Raw genomic sequence first — 19083 nt, 5'->3', positions numbered from 1 at the left:
CCCAAGTAGTTCAAGGACCCCTCTACCCACTTAAAAGATGATTGATTTTTTATGTTGCTAATGACCCGATTGTTTAGAAAAAAAGGAAGGATTTCAGATTTTTCAGCATTTAGTTTTATAGTGTGAAATTTTGCTAAATAATTCCAATGTGTTTTGTAGTTCCATTAAGGAGTTTATCGGGTCAGAAAGAGTGAGAATTATGTCATCAGCGAATAACCCTAATTTGTGATGTCGAGCTCTGGTTTGAATTCCTTTTATTGCTGGGTTAGATCTGATATATTCTGCCAGGGGTTCAATAGCTAGTATAAATAGTAAAGGGGATAAGGGACATCCATTCCATTTGATATTTTGAAGGGACTGGAAAGATGATTATTAGAGTAAATTTTTGCGGTGGGTTTGGAGTATAGGGCCAGGATGGTATCAATAATTTGTTGGTTGAAGCCGAATTTATGAAGGGTTAATTTTAGATACATCCAATTGATTCTGTCGAAGGCTTTTTCTGCATCAAGAGATATAATCAGGGATGGTATCTTTTTTTTCATTTATACGAGAAATCAAATATAAGATTTTTCTTGTACCATCTGGAGCTTGCCTTCCTTCTATAAATCCCACCTGGTCGTTGTTTACTATTCCCGGCAAAATAGTTTTTAATCTTTCGGCAATCAATTTCGCGTATATTTTGACGTCCGAATTTATAAGCGAGATTGGTCTGTAATTATTTACAGAGTCCAAATCTCCTTTGGGCTTTGACAAGACAAAAATCGTTGCTTCAAGCATTTCGTCGGGAAATTTGCCCATTTTTGCTACTTTGTTGAAAACCTCGGTCAAGTAGGTTGACAGAATATGGGAATATAATTTGTAATATTCATTAGTGAACCCATCTGGCCCCGGAAATTTTTTGTTTTTAAGACCACTTATTATTTTGTTAACCTCAATGCCCCATTCACTGTAGAAGACATTATCAAGATGAGTTTGGGAGAGTCGAGGAAGTTTTTAATTTTATCAAGGAAATTTTTAATCAAAAGTTCACTTGGCTGTGGAGTATGAGTCTTTATTTAGATTATATAATTTAGCGTAAAATTTGGCAAATTCTTCCGAAATTTCTTTGGGATGGGTTATTATTGGACCGTCTGATTTTTTTTTTTTTTTTTTTTTTTTTTTATCTGATGAATTCTTCTTTTTACTCTAAGTTGTACTAGTTTTCGGGCCATAAGTTTGGAGGGTTTATTTACAGATAAGTAGTAGTTTGAATTAATGGTAAAATTAAAACGTTCGTACTCTTTAAATAATACTTTATTCAGTTCTATCCTAAGATCTAAAATTTCTTTATGAATGGTAGGGGAATTAATATCGGGTAATTAACCCGATGTGTACTGTAGCTAGGAGAGCAGGGAGCCAGCGCTAAGCAGTGTGCGCGGCTCTCTGCTCTCTGCACGTGTAGCGACGTTATGATCGCTGCTGCGTCGCTGTGTTTGACAGCTAAGCAGTGATCATAACAGCGACATACAAGGTCGCTGTTGCGTCACAGAAAATGGTGACGTAACAGTGACGTTGTTGTCGCTGTCGCTATGTGTGAACCCAGCTTAACCTCTTGTGTTTTATCTATCACCCGATCTAGAAATCCTATTTGTGCGCTATTTGGGGAGTGGAGGTTAACTAAAGTACACGGATTGTTGTTTATCAGGCATGTTAAGATATGATATCTGCCTTTTGTCATCCTTAACTTCTGAAAGGAATTTTAAAGTTTAGGGAATTTTTTTATTATAGTGATGACTCCTGCTTTTTTATTGTCCTTCAAGGCTGAGTAGATATTTGAATAGTTCTTGTGGGAGAAATTTGGGTGATTCATCCTAGCAAATTTTGATTCTTGAATGCAGATGATATCTGCATTAGAGGATTTAATCTCTTTCCAAGTCAGGTAACGTTTTTCTGGGGAGTTTAAACCTTTCATATTGTATGACAAGATCTTTGTTGTCATGACGTTACCAAAACGATCGAGTAATAATGTAGTAAGGGAAGATGGGGAAGAGAATTTGAAAGGATGAAAGATGAATGAGGTATGAGAGAAGGGTAGAGGGGGGTAGAGAGTCAGTACTAAACAAAGGCGGAGTAAGAGAGAAAAGAGAGAGCAAGAAAAGATAACAAGAAACTATAATTACAACAGAAGATATAAGATCTATTAAAAGCGAAAAAATTATAAGAAAATAACCTTATTTAAAATTAAATTTCCTTAGCAACTAGTATTTACCTTCACTATAAATAGATATCTCAATACAAACAGGTTAATAAAGTATTTTACCTATAAATTTACAACAATAAGTATCAAACACTTACAGAAGTTATAATAAAGGAGAGAAAAAGCAAAAAAAAAAAAATTCCTTTAGGGTTCTTTCAAAAAAAAGGTGGAAAGGAACCTCAAGTAGGCAATAGTTCATGGAAAGAAAGGAGGATAAAAATAAAAATAGGTTTTCCCCCTTTCCGACAATGACTTATTTATAAAAAAAAAAAATAATTAGTGAAGCTCCAGTATAAGCTCATTCGGAAATCCTCTCCTATTAAGTTGACTATGGTGAAGTAGATGATTATATTCCAATAATAGTTTCCTTTGGATATGTTGGAGAGTCCTCTTCAAGATGAGCATCCTAAAATAAATAATGGAAGGCCTTCTGCGTACCCATCCGACAATCCTCTTGTAGTCGGTTGGCTGTAGAAAAGTGGGTAATTGTATTCCAACAATAAGACCATGGTAGTCAATCAGGATAAGTTCTTATAGATGAGTAGTCCTTGTAAAATAAGACAATATATGAAAAATTTATATTACAAAATTCTTTTGTGAATTGTGCGGATTTATTATCCATGGTGTAATATAATTTTAACATTTCCAGGTTAATTTGAAAAGCATCTCAGTGAGAATCAGGTTTTATGCTGTGGATCCTCACTTAGAGTCGCAATGAGCCTTAAACCTTCCTCAAGAGTATAAATTGGAGTTATTTTGTTCTTAATCCAGACCAGGAGTTTTGTGGGGAAACCCCAGTTATACAGAATTCCCCATTCCTGTAAACGTTTGGTAGTATCTGTAAAAGTTCTCCGGGAGGCAATTGTCTCTCTAGATAAGTCAATGAACACCTTTATTTGATTATATGGCTCTGGAAGAAATCTGTTGTTTCTCAAGTATCTCAAAAGAATCTCCTTGGTACTAAAGTAGTGAAGTCTAAAGCTGGGTTTACACACTGAAACTTTCTAGCGATCCCACCAGCGATCCCAACCTGGCCGTGATCGCTACAAAGTCTCTGGTGAGCTGTCAAACAGGCAGACCTGGCCAACGACGCAACAGCGATCCGGACCTGCAGAACGACCTAGCTGGTTGTTGGGGACGTGTCAAAGCAGCTATTTGAAAGGGAAGTCGCTGTAAAGTCCCCTTTACACACTGAGACTTTCTAGCGATCATGCTGCACAGCGGGAAACAAAGGACCAAAGAATGGTCCTGAACGATTTGTAGCGATCACAACTTCACAGCAGGGGTCAGGTCGCTGATGTGTTTCACACACTGCAATGTCGCTGGGGAGGTCGCTGTAACGTCACAAAACCGGTGACGTTACAGCGATGTCGTTTGCGATGTTGCAGTGTGTAAAGCCACCTTTACGCTATGTGCGCACGCTGCGTTTTTTTGATGCGGCGTTTTTGGCCGCTAAAAACGCACAAAAACGCACCTGCGTCGAAAAAACGCATCAAAACGCATGCGTTTTTACCACGATTTGGTGCGTTTTTGGCTGCGTTTTGCTGCGTCTTTGATCTCTGCGTTTTGCTGCGTTTTTCCAATGCATTGCATGGGCGGAAAACGCAGAAAAACGCAGGAAAGAATTGACATGTCCATTTTTTTTTTTTTTAAAGCTCAAAAACGCAGCTTAAAAAAACAGTTGTGTGTGGACAGCAAAAATGAAAACTCATAGACTTTGCTGGGGAAGCAAAGTCTTGCAGTTTTGAGGCCAAAAACGCACCCGAAAAACGCGCAAAAACGCTGCGAAAAACGCACTGTGCGCACATAGCCTTAATATAACGTCTCTAGGTAGATCAGATGGTACAGTTCTGGGTTTTGGAAGTCTGTGTATTCTATCAATTGTGAATTCGGGCTCTGACAATCCAGGAATAGCTTTACGGATTAGATTTTTAACATAGTCTGCTAGGTTATTATTCGATATGTTTTCCGCTATGCCCCTCAGTTTTATGTTGTTTCTCCTAGATCTATCCTCAAGATCTGCCACTTTATTTTTTAGGGTTGTTAATTGAATCTGGATGTCACTTTGATTTTGAGAGTTCTTCAGTTTTGTTTTTGACCTCTGCAATTCTGTTTTCATTGTCCGATATCCTACTGTTGACCGCCTGAAGGCTATCTTGTAAGATTTTTGTCTGTTTGCTGATTGCCAAATCAATATTCTCATTAATGGCGTTGAGTAGGCTCCCAAAGAAAACCTTGATATCGTTGTTTCCGAATCCAAGAATACTATCCAGTTTGGCCAATGTCAGAGGATCCCTGGCAGGAAACATAGAAGCAATAGAGTCTATTCTTAGCCTTTGTTTATCCGGGCTTGTCACTTCTGAGTCATCACTAGAATCTGAGATCGAGCTATAAGTAGCAACATGTTTTGTGGAAGGGTTTTCTTCATTGTCTCCTCCTTTTCTTTTGAGTGAAACTGACAAGTCCATATCCATATGGGAAGAGGTCGATGTGTCCAGATTGTCATATGTAGAAGGAATCAGTTTAGTGGGTTTAATGTATTGTTGTTTATTGCTATCATTTGACATCCCCCCATCTTGGTATGACATGTTTATTTTACCTATTATCTCATTTTGTTTTAAACAGTCTTGATGGTGCGAGGATATATGGTTTTGTGTTTTCTTAGGAGATATTTCTCCTTCCAAACTTGGGTTAGCATATTTGGATTAATCCCGAAATCTCTTGGGTCTGCCTTTAAGGTGTTAATCCTAGGATCAGGATTCTTTTTTTGGAGTTTATTACTCGTATTTAGATTGAAGGTTTTCTTTAGAATATATGCTGGTTTCACTTTCTGTTTAGTGTCTTTATTCATCTTAATATGTTTTGGTGTACTGCCCCTTTAAATATTGGCTTAAATATATGGATTATTTCGTAACCTTATGGTATAAGGCGGGGTTCTTTAATATTTTTAATAAGTCCTCTTAGGCTAAGTTCACATTTCCGTTGATTTGTATCAGTCACATGCGTCGCTTGACGCATGTGACTGATGCGCTGTTCAACGCTGTACAACGGATGACAAAGAACAGAATTCTTTGTCGGATTCCGTTGTGTGCGGGGGGCGGAGTTCGGGGGCAGAGCCGAGCGGGGGGCGGGGCCAGGCGCTGAGGATGTCAGTGGAAGTGCTGCGGTCTGCATGGCTGGGGACAGGTGAGTGTATGTGTGAGTGAGTGTGTGTATGTGCATGTATGTATGTATGTATGTATGTATGTGTGTGTGTGTGCACATGCAAAGTGCGGGAGGGGGCGGAGCCGAGCAGGGGGCGGGGCCAGACGAGGGTGTCAGTGGCAGTGCTTGTCTGCATGGCTGGGGACAGGTGTGTGTGTGTGTGTGTGTGTGTGTTTGTGTGTACACACATGTGCGGAGTGCGGGAGGGGGCGGGGCCGAGCGGGGAAGTGTCGGCCTCCCTGCACACGTAACCAGCCTAAATATCGGGTAACAGCAAAGCACCCGATGTTTACCTTGGTTACCCGATATTTACCTTGGTTACGGGCCTACACCGCTTAGCGCTGGCTCCTTGCACCGTAACCAGGGTAAATATCGGGTAACCAACCAAAGCTGGTGACGTGTGCAGGGAGCCAGAGAGCATGCGCAGCGAAATCCGACGGATCTCGCTGCTCAAAAAACGTTACATGCTGCGTTCCCCCCGCCCGGCGGTCAGTCGTTCCACGACTGATCAGTCGGGCGGAGGGTGCAACGCAGCATCATCAGTCACAATCCGCTGCTCATACAAGTCTATGGGAGCAACGGAATCCGCTAAACGGATTCCGCTGTTTTCAAGAGCAGCGGATTGTGACTGATAGATTTTAGCGGAAATGTGAACTTAGCCTTACTAGTGTAGGAGCTGGATCAGCCTAGCTACGTTGAGTTGAGCTGTCAAATCCAATGTAAAGTGCTTTCCTGGATATCTGCCGCTATCAGCTATATCAGATCCTCTGGCTGCCACATATCATTGGACACCACCAGGTCTGCAGCATGTTGGATAGGAGGCAGAGGTTTATGCAATTTATTAATGACTTTTACTGACTGTCACACTTGTTCTCATGCTCTTTTGCAAATATTGATGAGTGGTAATATATTCTTTATTGATAAGAGGCTGCCATCTTTCCAATGTAGCTATGAGTTTTACTTTCACTTTACCTCAAACCGTTGTTATGGCAACAACACTTGCTGTAGCTCGAGCTCAGTTCTTTAATGGGCCTTTTAAAGTTAATAAAATCATTAAATTATGTATGTATGTGAGACAAAAGTTTTTTCATCTGGTCTTAGAGAAGACTAGGTATAATAGTGAGACCAGAGCAGAGCTTTATTATGGGAGTGTGAAGCGGTAGGAAGACTATTACCGTGTAGTACAATTACACTTACATCACCTCACCAACTTCTATCTTTAATATCTCAGCTATCCCAGCTCCGATTTTGACGAGGTAAATTTCTACAGTATCCTGGGGATATCCAAAGTCCAAGAGTCACTAATGTAGAAGGATCACAGTCTTGAAATTTTTAATATCGTTGCTTTTGAGGAAATCCAAGGGAGCTCACTTTCACTTGCTGCTACGTCATTGGCTCCGCCCACAAGCCTCCTTAAATATTGATTTATTAATATTTTTTTTTTAAACTTGATTTTTTCCTATAGATGGGGCTGATATATAGTCTCCAGTCACAGTGAAATTAAGCACCCTAGCTGCATAGCAAAACTGAATGGTTCTCTTAGAAGCTAGCAGCTCCTGATCCCATCCTACACCCAGCAATCACATGAACTCTGCATTATAGGCACAGTCACATGGCCATATAACTCTGGCACGTCTCAATGCCCGGACTGGCCGTTGACATTCCTAACCCGAGCATGAAGGCATGTATTTTTATGTAGCTGTCAGGCTCAGATCATGAGAGCCGCCGGCCAGTCCGAGCATTGCAATGCAATTGTCGTCCTTGTAATACGGCCACGTTACTGTGCCCTTAGAGGAAGAAGCTCTTACTATCACTGTACTTCTTATTACAGTATATACGTCACTTGCTCAGCGCTGTGTACCGTATTTTTCGGACTATAAGACGCACCGGACTATAAGACGCACCCTGGTTTTAGAGGAGGAAAATGGGAAAATAAAACTTTAAGCAAAAAATGTGGTCATGACACACTGTTATGGTGCGAGGATCTGCTGCTGACACTGTTATGGGGGTAATGTCCCCAAATTCTCTACTAAGGTACCCCATCCTGGTAATGATCCTCTTGCCTTGTATATGATCCTGCTATAAAACCCCATCCAGCCTGTTCACATACCCCCCCCATCCAGCCTGTTCACATACCCCCCCCCATCCAGCCTGTTCACATACCCCCCCCCATCCAGCCTGTTCACATACCCCCCCCATCCAGCCTGTTCACATACCCCCCCCATCCAGCCTGTTCACATACCCCCCCCATCCAGCCTGTTCACATACCACCCCCCCATCCAGCCTGTTCACATACCCCCCCCCCATCCAGCCTGTTCACATACCCCCCCAATCCAGCCTGTTCACATACCCCCCCAATCCAGCCTGTTCACATACCCCCCCCAATCCAGCCTGTTCACATACCCCCCCCAATCCAGCCTGTTCACATACCCCCCCCAATCCAGCCTGTTCACATACCCCCCCCATCCAGCCTGTTCACATACCCCCCCCATCCAGCCTGTTCACATACCCCCCCCATCCAGCCTGTTCACATACCCCCCCCATCCAGCCTGTTCACATACCCCCCCCCATCCAGCCTGTTCACATACCCCCCCCCCATCCAGCCTGTTCACATACCCCCCCCCCCATCCAGCCTGTTCACATACCCCCCCCCCATCCAGCCTGTTCACATACCCCCCCCCCATCCAGCCTGTTCACATACCCCCCCCCCATCCAGCCTGTTCACATACCCCCCCCCCATCCAGCCTGTTCACATACCCCCCCCCCATCCAGCCTGTTCACATACCCCCCCCCCCATCCAGCCTGTTCACATACCCCCCCCATATCCAGCCTGTTCACATACCCCCCCCCCCCCCATCCCTCCTGCTCATATACGGTACTCCCATCCTGCTATATGCCCCCATCGTGCTCATATACCATCCTGGTATATGGCCTGCATCCTATAGCACAGAGAAAAAAATAAACGTTTATACTCACCTTTTCCTCACTCCCTGCAGCACCGATCACATCTTCCTCTCTGGCACGCTGATCTGTGTGTGTGGAGCCGTTCCCCTGCTGCACGCGATGTCTTCCTGTCTGTGCCGATCAGCTGACCGGCTCAGCACAGATCAGCTGACCGGCTCAGCACAGATCAGGTGACCGGCACAGACAGGAAGACGCGATGCTGCAGGGGGCCGGCTCCACACACGGGGACGGGTGAGTGCACTGATTCACTGCACCCCGCGCTGATGATGACGCGCGGGGGGCAGTGAATACAGCCGCACATGATCACTCCAGGCTGTAATTGCCAGGTGTGATCATGCGGCCGGCTCTTTACTATCCGCGCATCCCCGCTCGTCCTCCCGTCCACCTGTCAGTGCCGGCTTCAGCGCTGAGAGATGGGCGGGAGGATGGGCGTGCATATGTAATGAGCGGGCCCACGTGGTCACGAGCAGGCGCTGCTGCTGCCTGCTCGTGCCCCCGATGACCTGCAGCACCCTCATTCCCAGCCGCAGCCCTATAGTCAGACCATAAGACGCACCCCCAACTTTCCCCCAACATTTGGGGGAAAAAAAGTGCGTCTTATGGTCCGAAAAATACGGTAAATAACAATCTAGAAGGCAGAGACGGTAAATTTTGTCTGCCTTTTCTGGCAGTTGCATGCCCATTCCCAGAGCTGTACAATCATGTGTAGCTGCTCTACCATGCAGTAAGGTTTTAGAATATCTTGCAGAGTAGAATGCGGACCACCCAAACGTTGTCTATGGGGGGTCCGGCAGTTTTTTAACTATAGTATATCTGTCCATAAATTGTCAGCTGGCATTTGTTTGTGAATACTTAAGATGAGCAGACCCATGGAAATTCAAGTTCAGCTGGACTTTAGATTAAGTTCAGTTTGGCCCATACCCCATTGGAAGTCAATGATTGGGCAGTTCGGCACTCTGCCCAAATGCAGCCGGTCATTATCTGCGCATTTCTGGGGGAGGGCAGGGGTTTTTGTACACACTACATTCAAAAACATTGTTTTTGCCCCCAGTGAGTGCCACTCAGATTGCAAATGGCTCTCACTGGGCCGAGCACTGGGCATACCAGAGCACCCCGAATCTTGATAGAGTGGTCAGCATACAAAAAGTACCCTCCAAATTCGGACACTGATTTTTCATAAAGTCCGTGTTCAGTATGAACCCTGATCTTTACAGTTTGGGTTTGCACATGTCTAGTGATGACTAAATCTAAAAGTCCACTTACAGAGCAAGATTATCATGGACAAGTGTTCCTATGAATACTCATTTCACACTAATCTTTCAGTGTCAATAGACTGCTGGTCATCCATTGAACAAGCAAACACTTTTTCATGGAGTGAAACCATTTTGGCTGCACATTGTCCAGCATCAGAAGCACTGGCACAACTGAGGACACTGACTACCTTTATGGTCTGAGTGATCCATTACAGATCGTTCAGTGTGCATCTGAAGCACAGTCTTTGCAAATAGGCTAGTAAGCGATCTCCTGTTAGTAGTGGTACATGTCCGATCTTTAGCCTGTATATCTGTTCCTTTACCTGTAGGTTGGTTCAGTTCCACTGATTAATAAGTAACTTAAAAGGAACCTGTGACGTCAAAAAGCGCTATTGGCCTGCAGATATAGGGTTAATCTGCACGTTAATAGCGTTGTTAAACTTCTTGGCCACTGCTCTGAAAGCCTGACTTTATTCCTCCTGACAGTCTCCGGCCTTGGGCTTACTCACACCACCATATAACTCGGACAAGTTACATCCTACTTTTTAGATCGGCGTTTTGTTTTTTTTTCACTGGCAGAATCTATCTATCTATCTATGAAAAAAGATCTCATCATACTGCAATTTTACTCTGAGAAAAAAAATCAGATCTCATACAGAGTCAATGTATGGCATCCAATGTTTACAAAGTCATTGAATGGCATAGGAAGCTGTACTAGGTCCTGTTAATGATCAATAGCTGGTGAGTAAAAATATGGCTTGCATGTGGACAGCACACGGATGACGAGCAAAAATCATCCCACTTTTCTGGATGAAAATTGGACCAGTTTTTTTTTTTTTTTTTTTTTTTTTTTTTTTTTTTATACGCTCTTGTAACCCTAGCGTTTCAGACATAGGGGTGCGGCCGAAGCAGTTTCAGTCACCGCTATATACAGTACCGACCAAAAGTTTGGACACACCTCCTCATTCAAAGAGTTTTCTTTATTTTCATGACTCTAAAAATTGTAGATTCACATTGAAGGCATCAAAACTATGAATTAACACATGTGGAATGAAATACTTAACAAAAAAGTGTGAAACAACTGAAAATATGTCTTATATTCTAGGTTCTTCAACGTAGCCACCTTTTGCTTTGATTACTACTTTGCACACTCTTGGCATTCTCTTGCTGATCTTCAAGAGGTAGTCACCTGAAATGGTTTTCCAACAGTCTTGAAGGAGTTCCCAGAGATGCTTAGCACTTGTTGGCCCTTTTGCCTTCACTCTGCGGTCCAGCTCACCCCAAACCATCTCGATTGGGTTCAGGTCTGGTGACTATGGAGGCCAGGTCATCTGGCGTAGCACCCCATCACTCTCCTTCTTAGTCAAATAGCCCTTACACAGCCTGGAGGTGTGTTTGGGGTCATTGTCCTGTTGAAAAATAAATGATGGTCCAACTAAACGCAAATCGGATGGAATAATACATCGCTGCAAGATGCTGTGGTAGCCATGCTGGTTTAGTATGCCTTCAATTCTGAATAAATCCCCAACAGTGTCACCAGCAATGCACCCCACACCGTCACACCTCCTCCTCTATGCTTCACGGTGGGAACCAGCCATGTAGAGTCCATCCGTTCATCTTTTCTACAAAGACACGGTGGTTGGATCCAAAGATCTCAAATTTGGACTCATCAGACCAAAGCACAGATTTCCACTGGTCTAATGTCCATTCCTTGTGTTCTTTAGCCCAAACAAGTCTCTTCTGCTTGTTGCCTGTCCTTAGCAGCTATTTTACCATGAAGGCCTGCTGCACAAAGTCTCCTCTTAATAGTTGTTCTAGAGATGAGAAGGTGTGTCCAAACTTTTGTTCTGTACTGTACGTAGTTAGTGACGGCTTGAACCGCACACAGAGAATGACTGACATCCGGCTCTGTCCTAATGCAATGCTGAGCCAGCTGTCTGTCAATGCTGGGGCATGGTTACAGCTGCCACTAGCCACATACTGAGCGTTGACTGCAGCTGCTCTGGCCGCACCCCTATGATGACTGAAAGCAGGAGGCTGCCGGGAGGAATTAAGTTAATTTACTCCATGAAGCTGGGCTTTTAGGCCAGGCAGTTTTAGAATGTTATCGACCCAATACCTACAGGTTAATAGCATTTTATTTTTACCTAATAGGTTCCCTTTGAGGGGAGAAAGTTTAAAGTATTTAATATTTTCTTCTGTTGGTGGGGATTTTGTAAGATAAAGGATTATTCTAAAAAAACAAGATTTATTTTAATATGTAGGAGGAAGGCATCTATTTGCTTCTTGGCAATTTGCTAATAGCGTTAAAGTGAGGACACTAAAAATTTGGGCGCCATGATGTCATTTTTGATAAATATGGGCCTTTGTGTCTGTAGAGGGAACATGCTGCCTGATAAAGTCCTGTGATATGTTACCACAGAAGTGCACTAACTGGAAGAAGTTCTGCAAATAAAGTGCCCCGGCTGCGCTTTCCACCACTGCTGCGGTTTGCACCACTGCTGTGGTTTCACGTAAAATAAGTTCCTGTTAGTAACTTAAGACGTAGTAGAGGTCTGCAGCACAGAGGGACTGTGCATGAAGATCGGAGCACTGCAAAGTGTGAAGTTAGTCCTACACCATAGGTAGCAGTCTGATTCGACCCCTCCCATACACATGCACACTCTGTTCAATAAATAAAAGGGAATATATTGCTGCCAGACATCTCAAAACAGTTTGTGTTCTGTGTAAAAAAAAAAATAGTCAGGCATGTTGACAGCCAGCTTTCCTTATCCTTCTTTCTCCCAACATCTCCCTTGACGTTGAAGAGTCCGGACATCACCCATATCATTAGATGATCTGGTCGTGGGTAACTGCTAAATAATGCTATTTCGGCCCTATACATACACCTACACGCTCATTTCATTGGAGAGACTCATCTGGAAGCAGCTTGTTTTCTGTAATCTTGAAGGATTAGGCATATTGACAGCCAACAAACCTGTCACTTCTTTCCCTGACATCGGAGAAAAATCGAGTCTTCTCCATACACCTTAATGTTCAGTCGGTCCAGCTGAAATTGGTGTGTTTTAGCTGACTGGCACATGAGATACTGCTTTAGTTTAGAATTTTTATCAGACTGCTCCATATATTTTTCAGGACATATGAATTAGATGCAGTAAAAATATAAAAGAAGTAGCCAGTTGCACCAAGGTGCCATCTGAAGGGGCAGGAATAGGAGGTAGGTAACTCATGGAAAAGGCAGATGGGATGTCATATTGTTTTAGACAGACCTTGCAGCCAATGTGTGACTTCTGTAGGTGAGTTACTATAATCAAGGCTGTGTATTTACTTTTATTTTTGGTGAGCAAATAACCCCTTTAAGAGGCTTAAATGCCAAAACATCACTGTTTTATGCTTCTTTAATCTGAAAAAAGCTGGAACACCTCACTTTTGGCATTGTTTTGGACTTTGGTGACTTTGAGGCTCAACTCCAAACAAGCATACCATTTCTTGCTCTGTTACTTTGCTACAATACAGTTTAGAAAGGCATCAATGCCAAGTTCTCTGTTTATGTGCTTTTTTGTTTAGTGTTACCCCAATAATTGAACTGTGAACGGACAAAATTCTTTCTTAGGTCATCTACTAGCTCCAGACGTCGAGGTCCTCGCTCCAGAGAAGAGACAGCTCCTGTAGAGGTAAAGATGGAAGTGAAGGAAGAGAACCCTGCCCCTGAGCCAGAAGCCCCTAGGAAGTAAGTGACCGTATAAATGGTAGTACCATATAATATTCCTTGTTCTACTGATCAGTGCTTGTCTAAGGGTTCGTGCCCATGATCAGGACCTGCTGTGTCCTGGACGTGGCAGCTCCCAACCTGCAGGGGGCCGCGAGTCTCCTTTACAGGAGAACGCAGGAGACCACAGCTGCTCGTGCCCACAATCCGGGGTCAGGCAGTTGCAGTGTCTCGCTGTGTTCCCCCTACGGAGAACGCTTGCGTCTTCACAGCAAACAATTGACATGCTGCAGCATGGAAAGCCACACCGCAGGTCCGTTTTTCCTGCGGGAAATACAAGCACAGTGGGCACTAGCTTTCTAGAATGCTCGTCCACTATACTTCTGTACATTGCAGCATTTTGGACTCAGCGAAAACACACTGCATCCAAAACGCTGCAAACACTAATCGTGGGCACGCACCCTAAGAGGTCAGACCCCCACCGATCAATAAGTTATCACCTATCCTGTACATAATAAATAACTTTTTTTTTCACCAGACAACCTGAAAAGTGATGATAGATCCTATTTATCAGTAAATATAACTGCTATATAAATGTTTTTGTTTCCTGACAGATTCCCTTTAATTGTAGATATTGTATTCTTTCATAAATTCAGAGGACATGATTACTTCAGAACTCTTTAGCGCACATATCTTCAATAAATGCTCCCCACTTCTTTCCGCAACATGTTTCTGTGGAAACTGGTTCCCGCAGTTAATATTGATGTCCAGTTACATACTGAAAATACATTGGAAGACAAGAGTGTGTTGTCTTTGTCATCAGGGAGTTCATTCCAAAGCATTGGTAGGTTGCGTTGTATATTGCCTCAATAAGGCTACATTCACACTTCCACAGTTTTAAATCAGTCAGGTCGTTTTTTAGATGTCAACTGACGCAACAAATGTTTTATTTCACAGGATTCCGTTCACAGGAATCTTGTGAAAAAACTAATCCATCTCGTCCGTTACATCCGCTGTGCGTCCATTTTTTGACGGATCCGTCGTGATCCGTTTGTGTTTAGGACAGCCCAATGGGTGTGCCAAACATGCTGGGCATGCTCAGTAGAGCATTACGGAATCCAGCACTGGATTCTGTCGTGTGACGGATTACATCAGAATCCAGCACCATAGACAGCTATTATACCTCTTGACGGATTCCTGCGCGGTGCATTTTTTTAATGACCTGAAATACATTACATTTTGCGTTCATTCCGGCCGGCGGTCAGTCGTTCCACGACTGATCCGCCGTGCTGCGGATGCAACGCAATGCCATCAGTCGCAATCCGTCCTTAATACAAGGGTTAAAAACGGAATACTGCAAAATATTTTGCAGGATATCGTAATTCCTGAAGGCGACGTATTGCGACTGATGCAAAACAATGCAAGTGTGAATGTAGCCTAACGTATCGCATGGAAACCTGGACCGCCTTAAAATGAATTCCCCGTCATCAAAGACCGAGCAGTTCTGGGTGCATATTGCTAATCTCTGCCTAAAGGTCCCTTTACACATTGAGACTTTCAGCGATCCCACCAGCGATCCCAACCTGGCCGGGATCGCTACAAAGTCTCTGGTGAGTCGCTGGTGAGCTGTCAAACAGGCAAACCTGGCCAACGACGCAACAGCGATCCGGACCTGCAGAACGACCTAGCTAGTCATTGGGGACGTTGTAAAGCAGCTTTTTGAAAGGGAAGTCGCTAACAAAGTCGCTGTAAAGTCCCCTTTACACACTGAAACTTTCTAGCGATCATGCTGCACAGCGGGAAACAAAGGACCAAAGAATGGTCCTGAACGATTTGTAGCGATCAGCAACTTCACAGCAGGGGCCAGGTCGCTGATGTGTTTCACACACTGCAATGTTGCTGGGGAGGTCGCTATTACGTCACAAAACCGGTGACGTTACAGCGATGTCGTTTGCGATGTTGCAGAGTGTAAAGCCACCTTAACTGTCCCTGTATACACTAGCATAGATAAAGAGATCTTTAGAAAAAGTATTTCTAAAGATCTTTTTATCTTATGCTAATGAGCACGGGGACTAGACCTAAGGGCATTATATTCCCCGACTAGCCGCCCTCTTAGCATGTTAGCACGCCCACATGGCGTGTGTGTATATCTAATATATAAAGCTGAGAGTGTGTGTGTGTGTCCATGTGTCCGTTAAAGGCATTTACAATCGCAAAATTTTGCAGTTGCCGCATGTGACTCAGGGAATGTCAAGACTATGTTCTGACGGGAAAATTTAAGCCCGCGCTTTACAGTTACTCTCCAAAAAACCTTCCTCCATTAAAGTCCATGGAACTGGGAGCTACAGGTGATTAATTAGAGCTCTGATTGGTTACTATAGGAACAAAGGACATTCTTAGTGTAAGAAGCTTATGTGTGAGGTAATATGATATCGGTGGGGAGACGGATTGAGAGAGAGAGAGAGACCTTGAAATAGACAGGGAAAGAGAGAGAGACAGACATAGGCACAGACAGACATTAGGCACATACAGACAAAGGACAATCTTAGTGTAAGAAGCTTATGTGTGAGGTAATATGATATCAGTGGAGAGAGAGAGACAGGGAGGGAAAGAGATAGACAGTCACGCAGGAACAGTCACGCAGGCACAGCCACGAAGGCACAGACAGACAGACCTAGGCACAGACAGACAGACCTAGGGACAGGGAGGGAAAGGGACAGAGGTACAGGGAGGGACAGGGAGGGAAAGGGACAGAGGGACAGGGAGGGAAAGGGACAGAGACACAGGGAGGGAAAGGGACAGAGACACAGGGAGGGAGACAGGGAGAGAGATAAAGACAGAGACTGGGAGAGACAGAGCCAGTTGCTATCCCGGGCAGTGCCGGGCACAATAGCTAATCTAATATATAAAGGTGTGTGTGGGGGTGTGTGTGTGTGTGTGTGTGTGTGTGTGTGTGTCCGCTAAAGGAATTTGCACCGTCGCATTTACAATCACGAAATTTTGCACAGACACTCCATGTGACTCAGTGAACGTCATAGACTATGTTTTGACGGGAAAATTTAACCTCGCGCTTTACAGTTACTCTCCAAAGTCCTGCCTCCATTAAACTGAATGAAGGTGGGAGCTACAGGCTATTAATAGCGACTGTCAGTGGTTGCTATAGGAACAAAATAAACTTAGTATAAGAAGCTTATGTGTGAGGTAATAAGATGTCGGTGAGGAGACGGATAGGGAGACAGACAGGCAGAGACAGAGTGAGGGAGACGGAAAGAGAGGACAAACAGACGGGGAACGAGACAGACGGGGAACGAGACAGACGGGGAACGAGACAGACGGGGAACGACACAGACGGGGAACGAGACAGAGAGACAGTTACTATCCCGGGCAACGCCCCGGTACTACAGCTAGTCTAATATATAAAGCTCTGTGTGTATGTCCGCTAAAGGAATCCACACCGTCACATTTACAATCACGAAATTTTGCACAGATGCCCCATGTGACTTAGGGAATGTCATAGACTATGTTTTGAGGGAAAGTTTTAACCCCGCGCACCTGTGTAACTCCTGTGTACTCTGAGCCAGGTTCTGGTGGCCAAGTTCCATTGATTCTAGCTATACACTATGTGAGGTAAAAGCTTTCACAACACGAGAATGACAGCAGATAGAAAAGAAAAGCCAATTGTAAGTTTGCTTATTTCCATGCTGTCCAACTAAGTAATGCAATTTAATTAAGTGAGAATAGCCCTTGTACTTGTCCGCATCTGTTGAGGTATGAAACCTACTTCAGAGCACCTGAAAACACAACACACATTCTTCATACTATTTCTCATTATGAAAAATACTCTGGCTTTGCCCGCAGTTTTCCAAACACTGGTTCTGTTACAATTTCAGAAAAGTGCAGTAAAAAATACAGCCTAGCCACATGTGAATACTTTCTTGGAATATTATTATAGCGTGTTCTTAATGAGCCTAATTAGTCAGCCAGAGGCCGCCTTTTATCAGTAAAATACATCCTTTCACATTTTTTTACATGAACAAACTATTTCAGCTTTTTTCCTGTTATAGTAAGCTAAGTTTGTCCTATGGTTGTATAATTTAACCCTATCCACTGATGTCTCGTACAAACTGCATACATTAAATAATACAGTCATATGAAAAAGTTTGGGCACCCCTATTAATGTTAACCTTTTTTCTTTATAACAATTTGGGTTTTTGCAACAGCTATTTCAGTTTCATATATCTAATAACTGATGGACTGAGTAATATTTCTGGATTGAAATGAGGTTTATTGTACTTACAGAAAATGTGCAATCCGCATTTAAACAAAATTTGACCGGTGCAAAAGTATGGGCACCCTTATCAATTTCTTGATTTGAACACTCCTAACTACTTTTTACTGACTTACTAAAGCACTAAATTGGTTTTGTAACCTCATTGAGCTTTGAACTTCATAGGCAGGTGTATCCAATCATGAGAAAAGGTATTTAAGGTGGCCACTTGCAAGTTGTTCTCCTATTTGAATCTCCTATGAAGAGTGGCATCATGGGCTCCTCAAAACGACTCTCAAATGATCTGAAAACAAAGATTATTCAGCATTCAGGGTAAGGATACAAAAGTTGTCTCAGAGATTTAAACTGTCAGTTTCCACTGTTAGGAACATAGTAAGGAAATGCAAGAACACACGTACAGTTCTGGTTAAGCCCAGAAGTGGCAGGCCAAGAAAAATATCAGAAAGGCAGAGAAGAAGAATGGTGAGAACAGTCAAGGACAATCCACAGACCACTTCCAAAGACCTGCAGCATCATCTTGCTGCAGATGGTGTCACTGTGCATCGGTCAACAATACAGCGCACGTTGCACAAGGAGAAGCTGTATGGGCGAGTGATGCGAAAGAAGCCGTTTCTGCAAGCATGCCACAAACAGTCGACTGAGGTATGCAAAAGCACATTTGGACAAGCCAGTTACATTTTGGAAGAAGGTCCTGTGGACTGATGAAACAAAGATTGAGTTGTTTGGTCATACAAAAAGGCGTTATGCATGGAGGCAAAAAAACACGGCATTCCAAGAAAAGCACTTGCTACCCACAGTAAAATTTGGAGAGGGTTCCATCATGCTTTGGGGCTGTGTGGCCAATGCCGGCATCGGGAATCTTGTTAAAGTTGAGGGTCGCATGGATTCAACTCAGTATCAGCAGATTCTTAACAATAATGTGCAAGAATCAGTGGCGAAGTTGAAGTTACGCAGGGGATGGCTATTTCAGCAAGACAATGATCCAAAACACCGCTCCAAATCTACTCCGGCATTCATGCAGAGGAACAATTACAATGTTCTGGAATGGCCATCCCAGTCCCCAGACCTGAATATCATTGAAAATCTGTGGGATGATTTGAAGCGTGCTGTCCATGCTCGGCGACCATCAAACTTAACTGAACTGGAATTGTTTTGTAAACAGGAATGGTCAAATTTACCTTCATCCAGGATCCAGGAACTCATTAAAAGCTACAGAAAGTAACTAGAGGCTGTTATTTTTGCAAAAGGAGGATCTACAAAATATTAATGTCACTTTTATGTTGAGGTGCCCATACTTTTGCATCGGTCAAATTTTGCTTAAATGCGGATTGTACATTTTCAGTTAGTACAATAAACCTCATTTCAATCCAGAAATATTAGTCAGTCCATCAGTTATTAGATATATGAAACTGAAATAGCTGTTGCAAAA

General features: G+C 43.4%; 1 protein-coding gene across 1 annotated transcript in view; it reads left to right on the top strand.

Moving 5' to 3' along the window:
• Positions 1-19083, top strand: part of ZFP91 (ZFP91 zinc finger protein, atypical E3 ubiquitin ligase) — a 93583-nt gene that overhangs the window by 46813 nt on the left and 27687 nt on the right. Inside the window, exon 7 of the mRNA XM_075349150.1 lies at positions 13271-13387. Within this exon, the coding sequence (XP_075205265.1) occupies positions 13271-13387 (117 nt within the window). The remainder of the gene's footprint in view (positions 1-13270; positions 13388-19083) is intronic.

The sequence above is a fragment of the Anomaloglossus baeobatrachus genome, chromosome 5 (genome assembly GCF_048569485.1).
Source record: "Anomaloglossus baeobatrachus isolate aAnoBae1 chromosome 5, aAnoBae1.hap1, whole genome shotgun sequence".
Taxonomy (NCBI): Eukaryota; Metazoa; Chordata; class Amphibia; order Anura; family Aromobatidae; genus Anomaloglossus; species Anomaloglossus baeobatrachus.
The sequence above is the reverse complement of the archived record's forward strand: the minus strand, read 5'-3'. Positions and strand labels throughout refer to the sequence as shown.